We start from the raw sequence: 13,145 nt of genomic DNA on the forward strand, positions 1-13,145 counted from the left end.
GGCTGAGCAGCTCCAGCTCTCCCAGTCTGGCTCCAGAGCAGAGCTGCTCCAGCCCTTGAATCATTTCTCTGGTCCCCACAAGGACGGAGCAGACCCCTTCCCAGGCACTGTCACTTTGCAGAGTGACCATTTGCACCAGCACCCCAATCACTGGGCTCTGGTCCTTGTGTGCCTCCACCAGTGCAGTACTAAGTCTTCAAAATGTCCTTTGGAGCCACCAGCTATGGCCAGAAGCCAGGGAACACTGCAGCTGGTGATTCCCCTCTCAAACCTTCCCATTTGTCTTCTTTCAGACTTGACACTGCCTCAGCATGACTCCTAACCCAGGCTTCCAGTATCTAGATGGTTTCTTCTGCTGCTAGCAAAGAATTTCTTCTGCATCCTCATTGAGGATTTTAGAATCATCATAGAACCATCATTTTCCTGCCCTACACGAGCAACAGGAGCCAGTGGGATGCGACAAGAGGTCTGCAGAAAGGGATTCCTCTCATCATTAGGCTTATGTGAGAGCTTTTCTCTGAAGGTGTCTATAGCTGCTCATTGGCCACAAACCTTTTTTTCTTTTGTTTCTGTCCTGAGGCAGAATCACATATCCTCTCAAGAGCCAGTCCCAAGCCCTAGATATGGAAAAGCCCCTTCCTCTTCCAGACACCCCACCTCATGCACCGTTCTCCAGCCCAACCTTTTATTTCACAGGTAGAACTCTCTGGCAGACAAAATTACAGGGTTCATTGACCTCTGAGTGAAAATTAGAAAGCAAAGAAATCCTTGTGAGTTCTCAGGGCAATTATTTTGTTCCCAGCAGCAGGGGAGGCTTCCAGAGAACACGGTCACCTGGTCCCGTCTGCACAGAGGGAACCAAAACCCTTCTAAAAGTCACCATGACAAGGCAATGGAAACCAGTCCCTGCCCACAAAGAGCAGGGCACATCCAGCCCTGGAGGTTTTGGAGCACCTGAGAGCTTCTTTCAGAAGCTTTCCTAGCAGGGACTATTAGCAATACCCCCTCTGATCACCTGGTGATGTAGGTCAGGCAATGCCACCCAGAAACTTCCATGTGAAGCTGAATAGCTTGTGACTGAATGAGGGCACATCTTTGAGGCACACAGCCCTTTGCAACTGAGAGATGGCAAGTGATGGCCAGCCTACCACATCCTGCTTGACAAAGGTGGTCAGCAACCATCAAGACATTGTTTTGACAACTATCAATAGTACAAAGCATTAAATAAATCACAACAATAGCCTTACCCAAGAGGCTGGCATCCTCCTGCCACTGGGGAAATCAAGGCAAAGAGCACACAAATGATGTGACCAAATTCTCCCAGCTGGCAGAAGCTGGAAAAAAATTGACTTGTCCTGATTCCCAAGCCAAGGCTCCTAGAGGACGTCAGGCCAGCTCCTGGGATACTCTAGGTCACCTTCCACACTACTCTCTCTCCACATGCCTATAGTTCACCTGAATTAATAAAGTGGCCCCAATTATGCGGATTTCTTTCTTCTCAGCTGCTGTGTGCAGAGAGCCCAATTATGCTTGAGAGCACACCAGCTTTGCTGGAAACACACAACATCCTCAGCTTAACAGGAACATTTTGGTACAAGCTGAATTGCTGCCTCCCTGATTCTGAATTTTTCAAATGCCTGGAGAGAACAGTTAGGCAAAAAATCTTCAAGAACCACCACAGTGATCCTTGCACTCCTCTGATTGCCTTTTAAAGTCATTTATTATCCTAATCCTGACAAAATCCACTCTGGTAAAGCATGAAGTTCTGCTGCCTTCTCAGATGCTGCTGTTGCAGCCCTGGCTGAGGAGAGGGGACAGGAGAGCAGCACTTACCTGGGTTACTTTTGGCGGTGCGCACGGGGGTGTAATGGTTTTTGGAAGATGTCCTGACAGGGGTGTTTTCTTTGGGGGAGGTATCTATGGCCGAGATAGTCTCTCTTTCACAGTGTGCTATTGGGATTGGTCCCTGCTGCCTTAAGATGTCAGCCAGAGCCCTGCAGAGAAAGAAATAGAGGGGAAAAAGATCAAAATGTGTTTTCACACAGTAGCTAGAATGGCATTCAGTATTGTCCCTTCCACTGTCACTGTGCCAGTCCAGCAGAGTTGGATTTCTACCACAAAAAAAAAAAAGCAACAATAAGAAAATAAACAAATAAGTGAGTAAAAAAAGAAAAAAAAAAAAGGCCTAGCCTAAAAGCTCAGTTTCTTTTTGTGAATCTACTGCCTGTATTTACAAGCTTGCCTGGCTATTGTTTAGTTTTTCAGATGCCTCCACTAATTCACTTCACCCCAGGGTTATGTTATCTCTCCATCATTCTCCTGCTGTCAGTGTCAGTTCAGATGAACTGTTCTCCATGGTGTCAGGCACTGCCTTCAGACAGCCTCACCACTGAGCACCCCACAGCCCTAAGACTTCAGCACTGTCATCTTCTACAGCTCACACCAAAAGTGCTCTGCCCAAGACAAACTTGTTTAAGATTGAATCAGATTAGGAGTCCACCCTCCTACACTCATTCAATCCTTGAACTTTTTCTGCCAGAAGCTCAGTACACAGCCATAGGGGCGGTGTGCTTCTTGGAGGACTCTTCACCTGCATAGTGAAGAATTTTTTCCTGATATCTAACCTAAATCCCCCCTCTTTCAGTTCAAAATCATTGCCCCCTGTCCTGTCATTACCCTCTCTGGTGAAAAACCCCTCCTCAGCTTTCTTGTAGCCCCTTCCTTTACAGGCTCTAAGGTCTCCCTGGAGCCTTCTCTTCTCCAGGCTGAACTGCCCCATAATTTCTCTGTCTCCTGGATGGACAGTTTACCTTCTTTCACTGCAATCACCTGAGGCAATTGAAATGAATATTCTCTGGAACAGCTGGAGCTGGTGAGATGTGCTTCATCCTCTCAGTCATTGGCCACCTGAGAGCCCAGCCCTGAGCCTGCTGCTCTCCATGAGGACAAAAACGTGGCCAAGATAATGGAAACATCGGTCAGCAGCTTCTCATCAAACTATGCTCAGTTGTTCCTTGGTTACAACCAGGACCTGTTGCAAGGACGACCCTCTCTTAGGGCACAGCACCCTGAGGCCCAACAGGTGTTCCAGCAGAAGTGCACAAATAGTGCTCTGAGCCTGTTTCCCTCAGGACTGGTCAGCCCGGCTCAGTGCTACTGCTCCAGATTCGACCAACCTCTCCCCTGGCTTGCTCAGAAATGAGCTGAGCCTGTGCTTCAGGCCTCACCTTTTATTGGCCCCCTAATCCTGCTCATGTGCAGCTGGGGCCTGCCCTAATCAGGCACAGGTGGGCTTGACACAAGCTCATGCCCACTGCCTGGTAATTAGTGGCACCTGGTTGCCTCATTTCACTACAAGGACCTGAGCTCCTGATCCCCACCAGAAACAAAAATACAACTCTGATGATAAAAAATTTAATCCCTTCTTTGTTTTTCATGGTGGAGGAAAATCAAGAAGAGCTACTCTCTGGGCTGCTTGTTGGTCGCAACATAACAAGGCCAAGGCCAGGTTGGGTGAGGTCTGGTCTAGTGGAATGTGTCCCTGCCCATCCAGGGGGTTGGATCTTGATGATCTTCAAGTTCCCTTCCAACCCAAACCATTCTACGACCCTACAATTCCATGACACTGAGTTGGATTCCAACTATACGGAAAGGAAGAGGTTGTTCAGAGGACCTGAAGAAACCCCAGGTGGTACTGAGAGAAGTGATGTCTGTCCTGTCACACCATCCTTGAAAGGAACTGAACAGAGCTGGCAAAAGCAGACCCAGCTCCTGAGTGTGTGGGACTGAAACAGATCGGGTTGAGCACTGCTGAAGATGTAATCTTCTCATAACCTAAATACACCAAATAGTGTCCTGAGTGTCCTCACTGTGCTTTAATGGCAACAGAGAGGAAAGAGACTCCAGCACCAGCAAAACAAAACATTATTGGTGGAGAAGAACATCAAACTGACTTGGATCAAACAGGCTTAGTTCCTTGTGAACTCAATCATGTTCATCTCGTATCAGGTTTATCTCCAAGCAGCACTGATCCCCACACTGGTGGAAGGTCAGTGACACCACAGGAAGGAAGGATTTGATGAGCACAAGTCTCTCAGGTACATCTGATTGTCCACTGCAAAACCTTCAACAGGGCAACACTTGAAATCTCCGGGTCTGGTGTGTGCAGCCATTTAGGTACAATTAGTCCCATTGCTGCCAGCAGCATCCTAATCACCTGCACAAGGCTGTGAGACACTTCAGAAACCTTCCTGTGACGCCACATCTCTTATCTCCAGCAAACAAACCTCACTCCCCGGAACGTGCTACCTGTGGCAGGGGCTGGAGGAGCCAGAGCTGCGTAACTGTGGGATGATTTCCCCAGATAATGATTTATGACAGCTTCTGCATTAATGGGAAAACATGAAAGCTTCTTTCCACCTAAGCCCAAACCAGACACACTGACATCAGGGGTGTTGTTCCACACCAGTGCTGGACAAGCAGCATGGGAGAAAAACCAACTGAAAGTCTTGCACAGAGGGACATCTTAAGGCAGAGCAGGTCCTACTCTAGGTAGGGCAGCAGGGAAAGACCTTCAGGAAACTCTGAACTGAGTGAGCACTTCAGGAAGAGACACAGTGGGATGAACACGGGGGTTGGAAAGAAGCAGCTGTGGGCATTTCCAAAAAATAATTAAAAAAGGGTCTTGTTGGACATGCAAAGGGCCAAAAGGGATGGGGCAAGCTGTAGGGTGGCATGGCTGGACATCAGCTGGGCCCCAGTGTTGATGAGTTCAACTGACCCTGCTAGAGAGGGAAGAGTGAAGGCAAGGCAAGCTGGGAGAGGGGCAATGGCAGGGAGGGACAGAAAACCAAACCAGAACAAGAAGACAGTGAGCAGAACAACCCACATTAAAGACCAGGCAAAGGGTGAAGTCCAGCAGATATGTGGAGGGTATTCAGCTCTCAGCCCTGGCACAGAGATGTGGGAGGGAAGAGAGGAGCTTCTCCATGCTATAGGTAAGTAAATAATCAGTCATGTTCTCCAGGCTGGAGGGAGCTGATCCTTCCTCTCTACAGAGCATGAGTGAGACCAATCTGAAGTGCTGGGCTCCTCATGCACACCATGGAGTGGGTCCAATTCAGGGTCACAAAAGTAATGAAGGGCTTGGAGCAACTCATAGGCAGGGGAGAGGCTGGGGCAGCCAGGGCTGTTCAGCCCTGAGAGCAAAAAGCTCAGGGGGATCTCATCAATGAGTATCAATAACTGATGAGAGGGTGGGAAGCAGATGGAGCTGAGCCCTTCCCAGTGCTGTCCAGTGACAGGACAAGAGGCAAGGGGCAGAAACTGAAACACAGGATGTCAGTATGAATGTGTGGGCACACATATCCCTTCTCCTGAAGGCAAGGGGAGCTTTGCTGATAGCTCCAAAAGGTTGGGCTGTGGGCTGTGGGAAACAAGATTGGAGAAGAGAGGGCTGAGGACACTGGATAGGGACAGGAGATGGGAAAAGCAGAGTATTTTGTGGTTTGTTCAGCCATGAGAAGACAAGGCTTAGGGGAGACCTTATTACAATGTTCCAATACTTAAAAGATGGCTACAAAGAAGATGGAGACTCCTTGTTTATAAGGAATCATAGGGACAAGACAAGGGGCAGTGGGCACAAGTTACTCCTGGGGAGATTCTGATTGAACACAAGAGGAAAATTTTTCACCCTGAGGACAGTCAGACACTTGCATTGTTCCCAGGATGTGGATTCCCCCGCTCTGAAAAGTTTGAAGTCTCAGCTCAGCAGGGTGCTGGGACATCTCATATAAACAATAATAGAAGGGTTGAACCAGGTGATCCCTGAGGTCCCTTCCAACCTGACATTCTAGGATTCTGTGCTTCTATTTCCAGTAGTGCAGGTGATGCACACACAAACCTTCACTCAGTTGCCACCTGAAAATCCCCTCTCTTGGGGACCTCACAAGAGGGGGTGTCAGAAAGCAGAATTGCTTGTACCAAGTCCCTGTGAATTTGGAGAAGAATGGAAAAAGAGTGACCAAATGGATCTGGCAAAGCACAATAAAAAGAGCAGTGTCTGGCTGAGCTAAAAGCCTGCTGAAAGCAGAGCTGTGATGGAGCTGGTGGCAGAACTCCAATCAGCTTCAGCGCAGCCAGGATTTCACTATAAGTCTTTAAAAAAAAAAAAGGAGTGAGGTTAAAGACTCCCCTATGCTTTACTAACCCGGAAAGAAAGAGGGAGTTGAGCTGGAGGCAATCTCTCCAGCTGAGCCACTCACCTGGAGGGGACAGTTCCAAGGGAGAGGGATTCTGCTCACTTGCAGAGCACGGCCGGGCATCACCCCTGGTTTGGGTTGGAGCCTGACCCCGGCCCCACTGAGCACCTTCTGAAGTTCTGAATGCTCACCACACTGAGCCACGTGCTACCCCTGGCCCAGATGGGGATTTGTTGTCCCACCTTCCAGTTTGTGCTGCTTGTCTGAGTGATTCCCCCCGTGCTAGCTGGGAAACAGCAGACAGGAAAGCAAATGTGCCCAGCCCTTAGTCAGCTCTCCCCATCTCTGCTGCCTCCTTGGCATCACCCCCAGGGCCCGTGTCTGGCCATGGTGCTCTGATCTCACTGCCAGATGGATGGGGCTTTAATTGATTACACAAACACCACTGCAAAGTGATCCACTGAGGGAACCACCGGGCTGCTGCTGCCAGCAAACCTCTCTGGGATGCAGCCTCCTTCGTGTGGAAGAGACTTGGATAAAACAGATCACGGTGCTGAAAGTGCAGGGGCTCAGCAGCCTCCTGGAGATGCATCAGTCCCGGGTCAGCAAAGGAGATAACCTATCTCTGCAGCTGCCAGATGGAGCTCCAGAGCAGGGGGGATGAGGGGGAACACTGGAAATGGTTTGGCACAGTAACCTGAGTGGGTGTGTGATGGGTGCCTGTGGGTGTGTGTGAGCAGAAATGGGTGAATGCACACATGGAGTAAGGAAGGAAGAGAATGAAACATTAGGACACCCTTCCAAAAGTGAAGTATTTGTGCCCATGCACCCAGCATAGGTGAGGAAATATTCTTTCTTAAGAAAAGGAAAAGGCAGATATCCTCTGGAAAATCTTAATGGCAAATACAAGATTTTTTTTCTGAAGCTCCTGGAATTTTGTTTGGCTTCAATGACGAGTTTCACTGAAAGCTTAATTAGAGATGGACTAAGGACCATGCTGTCACCCTGGCTGATGACAGCAGAATGAGGCTGGCAGGTTTCCTGACTCACTCCTCTTGGTGAATTCCAAACTAACCCATTGGTGACATAATTACATCCCATAAAGACACCCACTGCATGAATGCTTGTACATGGAAATGCAATTGCAGCTGAATTAGAAGTAGTACAGGTGCTACAGAGCAATGAGAGAACAACTGTCCCTCTTATCTCATCTTCTCTGTCTTTAGCATGGGAGGTGGAATCAGCAACTGGAAAGCAAAGCTCTTGCCTCTGGGACAGGTTCTTTAGGCTGTGTCTCCAGAGCAACAGATTCCAGCAGTGTTTAGGCTGCACATCTTCCTCAGGCACCATACACATCTGACAGGGATATACAAACTGGAGGAGTCTCCTGTCACTGCTGTGATACAGGCGAGGGATTTTCCACAGTCACAAAACTCACAACAGGTAGCACTGTTGCTTTTGAACAGTGACCCAGCAGGTCCAAAGTGAACGAAACTGTTAGGTAATGATTTTGTAATTTAAAAGTTAAAATCCATCTGACATCCTTTTGCAGACAGCTTTCACACTGAGCAGAACGTGGCCAGAGCAGCAATGAGCAAAGATCCACCTCCAAATCCACTATTAGGCTATTTAGGGTCAGCAAGAGGGATGAAGAAGCAGGTGCCTCCAGGAGCCATGTCCCTCAGCATCCCGGAGCTCCCGGCAAGCAGAGATCAGGCTGCCACCTGCTGTCTTGCTGGGAGTGCTTCTCAGAGCATCCCCTCCTGGCTCCCACCTGCTGTCCTGCTGGGAATGCTCCTCAGAGCATCCCCTTCCCTGGCTCTGGACCCACTGCCAATACAGCTACATCCCCCTGGAGCTGGAGAGAGCAAAAAGGAGACTGGAAAAGAGAAGCACCCAAAAATAAAAGCATGGGTGGGTGCTGGGGGGACTGGGAGCAGCGTTAGTGTACAGAAAAGAAATTCAGCACTGACTATAAAGAGAAAATAAAAATAGCAGGTCTTGCTAGGTATTTCACAGGCAGAAAAGCCAGAAGGAATTCTGCTGAGAGCTCAGCTGGTACAGTTTGGTGGGTTTTTTACATCTGTTATTGTTTGTGCTTGTGCACGCAGGCAGTACCAGAGCTTGGTGGATCTGCAGCACTTTGGAAACTGCAGAGTGCACACAGAGGTGGTTTCACACACAAGGTGTCTATTTGCATCAAATCCTACACAATAAGAACAATTAAGGGACTTTAAACTCATTAGCAAACACTGCACTTTCTCTGAAGAGTCCTATGACTGCAGTAAAGGAGGCCGGGGCAAGAGCTGAACTACAGCAAAATATTTCTCATGAAAGAATTCCAGGCTTATCTGTCTGGGTAATGAGACATTGGAGACCTCCATGCAATCCAGAACACACAGATCTAAGGAAATACAGATTGCCCATGTGAGTAGGGGCAAAGGCAAGAAAAAAAAAGCACCCTGATCTCATTTTCCTGATAAGGTTCAGATCTTCTTGCGTGAAAGATAAGTTCTAAAAGGCAGCTGATCTCCAAAGACACACAGATCAGTTGTTACTGAAAGATAGAAAAGATTACAAAACTAAAAGAAATAAAAGTTTGGAGCTAGACTGGATTCCCCTGGCACCTTATGATAGAGGGTTACCAAGAGAAAATTTAATTAGAAAGCAGAAAAATGTCAAAAAAATGGAATTAGAGACACTGCAATGATTTGGTTAGGCAGCTCTCGCTGGGAAAAGTTCAGAAATTAAGAAGACTCATTGGCAGCTCTCACCAAAGCCAGGCTCTTTGTGACATAGATTCCAAGAGGAAAGCTTGGCCAAAAGAAACCAGACACCAGCCTGTGCAAACTGTCTACAGCTTCAGCCTGAAGCTTCCCCAGTACACGTTAAGTGAAGGAAAAGGAGAAATGTTGTGTACAGGTACATGGCTACACCTGGTCAGTGCATCAATGCACACAGGACAAAGTTTGGGTCTTCTCCAAGCACAGGAGTCACCTCAGTGACACCAAGGTGAGGTACCCATCTGAAATAGAAGTAGCAATGAGTAACTTCTCTCAGGTCACAAGATTGTGCCTTTTCTTGGTTTACCTTAATCAAGCCTGACACGTGTTAGTGAGCCTGTATTCTGGGCAATATGGGAGGGACGAGGCACTTCAGAGAAGAGACTCAGAAACCATCAGGAGTAAACAATTCTGTCATCACCCAAGACAAATACAAAACAGGGTAAGGAGCAGGTGAGCTAGCTAAGTGGATGACAATGGAGTTAAAAAAAAAAAAAAAAAAAAGCAAAGCATAAAAAGAAAAAAATCAGTAACAAATGGTAAAAGAAAGAGGAAGCATCCACGGAAGAAAATCTCCTGTCTAGTCCCTATAGCCAGGTGTGTGTTAGTAGCACCCTCTCCCTTCTCAAGCATCACACACCAGCAGAGAGCAGGGAAGGAGCCAGCTGAGCTCACAATTTAAAAACTAAGTCTAGAGACAGGGAGGTTTGACAAGCTCCCCCATCAGTGAAGAGGTTTGGCCCTAGCCACCCTTCAGACACCCTCCCAGCACCCACAGGGCGTGGGAGCTGTGCTGAGAGGCAGTCTGCAGGAGGAGAAAACCTCCTGGATTTGAAGTTAGCATCCTGAAAGGCAGTGCCCTGCAGCTGGGTCTGTGGGGCAAGCAGCTCCACTGCCTCCCAGCTCTGCTGAAATACGGAGCCACGGAGTAAAATGGCAAGAAATTGATCACCTCAACTGTAGCCTCCACCCGGGGAAAGGATGTTCATTTAGAAAAATAGTCACTGGTGCTATTCACTGAGCAGAGGATGTAGAGACAAAAGGAAAGAGGAGCACAAACAGCTTTCCTGTGTAACAACAAGGATGCCCTAGGAACAGGGGAGTGTGGAGCACCCTGAGCAGAAGATGCTTGCTTCCCTTCTCCCTTTTGAAAGCCAAAACACCCATCACCCAATGCACAGCCAGAGACAGAAGATGGCCTTTTAGCAGGGTACAGAGCTAGTTTGCTGGGAAAAATCCCAGGGCCTCTTCTCAGCAGCTAGAGGAGAACAGCTGGGCTTCCACCACTGCCCCAGGGCCATCACTGCCACTCTCCTTCATGCTTGCAAGGGAGGGCTTCAGCTGCCCATGCAGCCAGCCATGGGTAAGGTTGCAAACCACAGTTTCCGTGATTTGTGCATGCCAAACTCATCAGAGAGAGGGGTGGTTAGGGCTGCTGAGGGCTAAACAGGGGTCACAGAGTGATGCTGCTAGCAAGGAGTTCTTGATGTGCTGTCGAGTGGGGATATAGGGTCATGGCTATGGGGAGAGAACATTCTGGGTCACCCCCTCCTTCCTACAGAAAAAAGCATCCCCAGCTTTGAAAACAAACAGCTGAGATTCCTTGTTCACTGTCAAAGATTTCCAAGCTTGTTCCCTTACTGTAAGTAAAGCAAAAGACTCTGCTCACTTAAGAAATGCTTGAGAAAAAAAAAAAAAAAAACCAAAACCAAAACAACAACAAAAAACCAAAACAAACCCTGACAAACTGCTGAAAGCAAACTGGCCTCAAAAATGCAGTCAGAGAGCATCAGCAGATGCAGCGTTGCTGGGTAGAGCTCTCAGAAACCAGCCCCAGCTTCTAGCTGGAGCCCAGCACACATTAGTTCTGGCTGTGTAAGTCCAAAGCAAGATCCAGACAAGAGGTCACACATGATCAGGCTGAAATACCCCATAATCATTAAAAAAACAACAAAGTTTTTAAACATTACAAGCGTTCCTGTAAAATATGAATATTTCAGCTCAGCGTTTTTCAAAGCGCTTCCACTTACTGCTCTTAGAAATGAACTTAAGGATCAGTTACTGGCTCTGCTCAGCCCAGAATCCCAGCAGTGCCTCTGCTTTAAAGGTGCCTGAAAACAAGGCTGCATTTTTCGGCTCCGAAATGCACATGCATATCTCAGAGCACAGACAGCCTTTCATTTCACATGAGAGCAACCGTTCTCCTGTGAATTTGTAAACCCTCCTTTCTCTCGAAAGACATGAAATGAGCCCTGCCTCCATCAAAATGTTCTTTCTCACTGAGTTAATAAGGATTTTCTGTAAAGGCTGGCTGAGAACTTAGCAGAGAAATAACGTCTACATGCAGTTCTGCTACTGGCCATTTACGAGGAAATAAAATTGAAAGGGTGATCTTGCTGATGGTGAAGTGCAGGGAAGTCTTTTTAATCTTTCCTGGGTGTGAGATGCTGCTCCTGATGGGCTATTTCTAGCCCCCTGTAATAATTTCTCTTTATACTGTTGCTTGCCTCACCCCAGAGGTTTTGGTGCGATGCACACCGACACATAATGCACTTGTCATCACTCCAGTGAATTCTGGATGTTACACTTCACAACCTCAAACAGATAGAAATATCTTGACTACACTCTTGAGTCTCTTCTCCCCTGCTTTTCAGCAGCCATTCTCAGATCCAGACCACCCCTCTCCCCACATTTGCATTCTGCTTCCAACACTTGGAGCGTTTTCCCCCCAATCAATGCAGACCCTGTCTGCTGGAGATGCACTTCATAGTCTTTGAACCATCGTGCAATGTTGATCAAATTCAGGTGTAACAGAGCTCTGAAAGGTATAATCTTTTACCAGCTACCATATTATAGAAGTCAATCAACTCCTTAAAATGCTCTGCAAGTCAAGCTTCCCAAGCACTCAATCTGCCATTCATACTTCTACACACAGGTGAATCATTTCACCAGAACTTATCTAAATAAAGAAAAGCAAGCATCAAAGAAATGAAAACATCAGGAATAACTCAGACAAGTCTGGCAACACTGTCTCTGACTGCAAAGGGGGTAGGAGCCAACCCTGTGGCACACTGGAGCTAGAGCAAAAGTAGCGGAGGGGCATCCCAGTCAGCTTCCCAAATTTAGTGAGAAGGCCCAGACGAAGTTACCTTGAAGCCAAAAGAGCCGGGCAGGTGGGGAACTGGCACTTAATTAAGAAAATTAAGCCTATTTTCTGACTAAGCTCCTTTCAGGACCCTTTACTATATAGACACAAGTGACCCAAAATATACCACAGTGTTTCTAACACTGCCAAGTTCTTCCCTTGTGAAAGCAGAGACAGAGGCAGGGAGGTTTTGTGATGGGCCAGAACCTCAGCAAGTGTCACCACGTCACGGCTTGGACTCATTAAAGACACAGTAACTCCCACCAGCCAGCACCCCCTGGTGTGGTCTTACGAAAAGAGAAGTCCAAATAAAACACATCTTTGCAAATAAATAAAACCTGCTTCATTTATCTCTTTTTTCTTTGTAAAAAGCTAAAATTCCTTCCCTCGGACTCTGTTGACTGCAACTGAAGTTCAGCCTTAAAAGTACGAGCAATGGTTTTAATTGTTTTGATAAAAAATACTTAATATAATTTTTCTGAAGCATCATCTGCTAGAGACAAGGGGTTTCCCCACTCATGTTCTTAGGCAGAAGCTCCTCACCATTTTTTATGTTCAAATACAGGAGCCTCGTGGATTCACAGCACAGAAGAGGCAGGCATCACTTGGAGGGACTTTTTCATCAAAAAAGGGAGAAAAAAAATATTAACTGAGAGTGTACACGCCTTTGTCCAAAAAGGAGGGTTGTTAGGGAAGCCTGAGCTTTGCCTTTTGAACAGGATTTTGTCTGACATGCCAAGAGTGTGTTCTCTTATTAAAAGGGTAAAAACAGCACTGTAAAACCACCGAGGAAAGGTTAACGAGCTGCTTGCCCAGCAGCCAGCCAGAAAGGACAGCCTACTAGCTTGAGCTATCTGGGTGTAGAGGAGAAATGAATACAAAAAGATGTATAAAGAAAAATAGGACTCCCTGATAGCATTGCTTTCCCCAACCCTTCCCTCCCCCCCCACCATTGAGCCCACCAGGCAAAGGCACCTGCCCCGAGGATGCTGAGTGATTCCCTTCACACTTTCCTCA

General features: G+C 47.4%; 2 protein-coding genes across 2 annotated transcripts in view; both read right to left on the reverse strand.

Annotated features, from left to right (window-relative positions):
• The window catches only part of SHISA6 (shisa family member 6), a 215,286-nt gene that overhangs the window by 199,863 nt on the left and 2,278 nt on the right, over positions 1-13,145 (reverse strand). Inside the window, exon 3 of the mRNA XM_071763774.1 lies at positions 1,834-1,994. Coding sequence (XP_071619875.1) covers positions 1,834-1,994 — 161 coding nt within the window. The remainder of the gene's footprint in view (positions 1-1,833; positions 1,995-13,145) is intronic.
• Positions 1-13,145, reverse strand: part of EVPL (envoplakin) — a 345,937-nt gene that overhangs the window by 54,921 nt on the left and 277,871 nt on the right. The window lies entirely within an intron of this gene.

The sequence above is a fragment of the Heliangelus exortis genome, chromosome 20, assembly GCF_036169615.1.
Source record: "Heliangelus exortis chromosome 20, bHelExo1.hap1, whole genome shotgun sequence".
NCBI lineage: Eukaryota > Metazoa > Chordata > Aves > Apodiformes > Trochilidae > Heliangelus > Heliangelus exortis.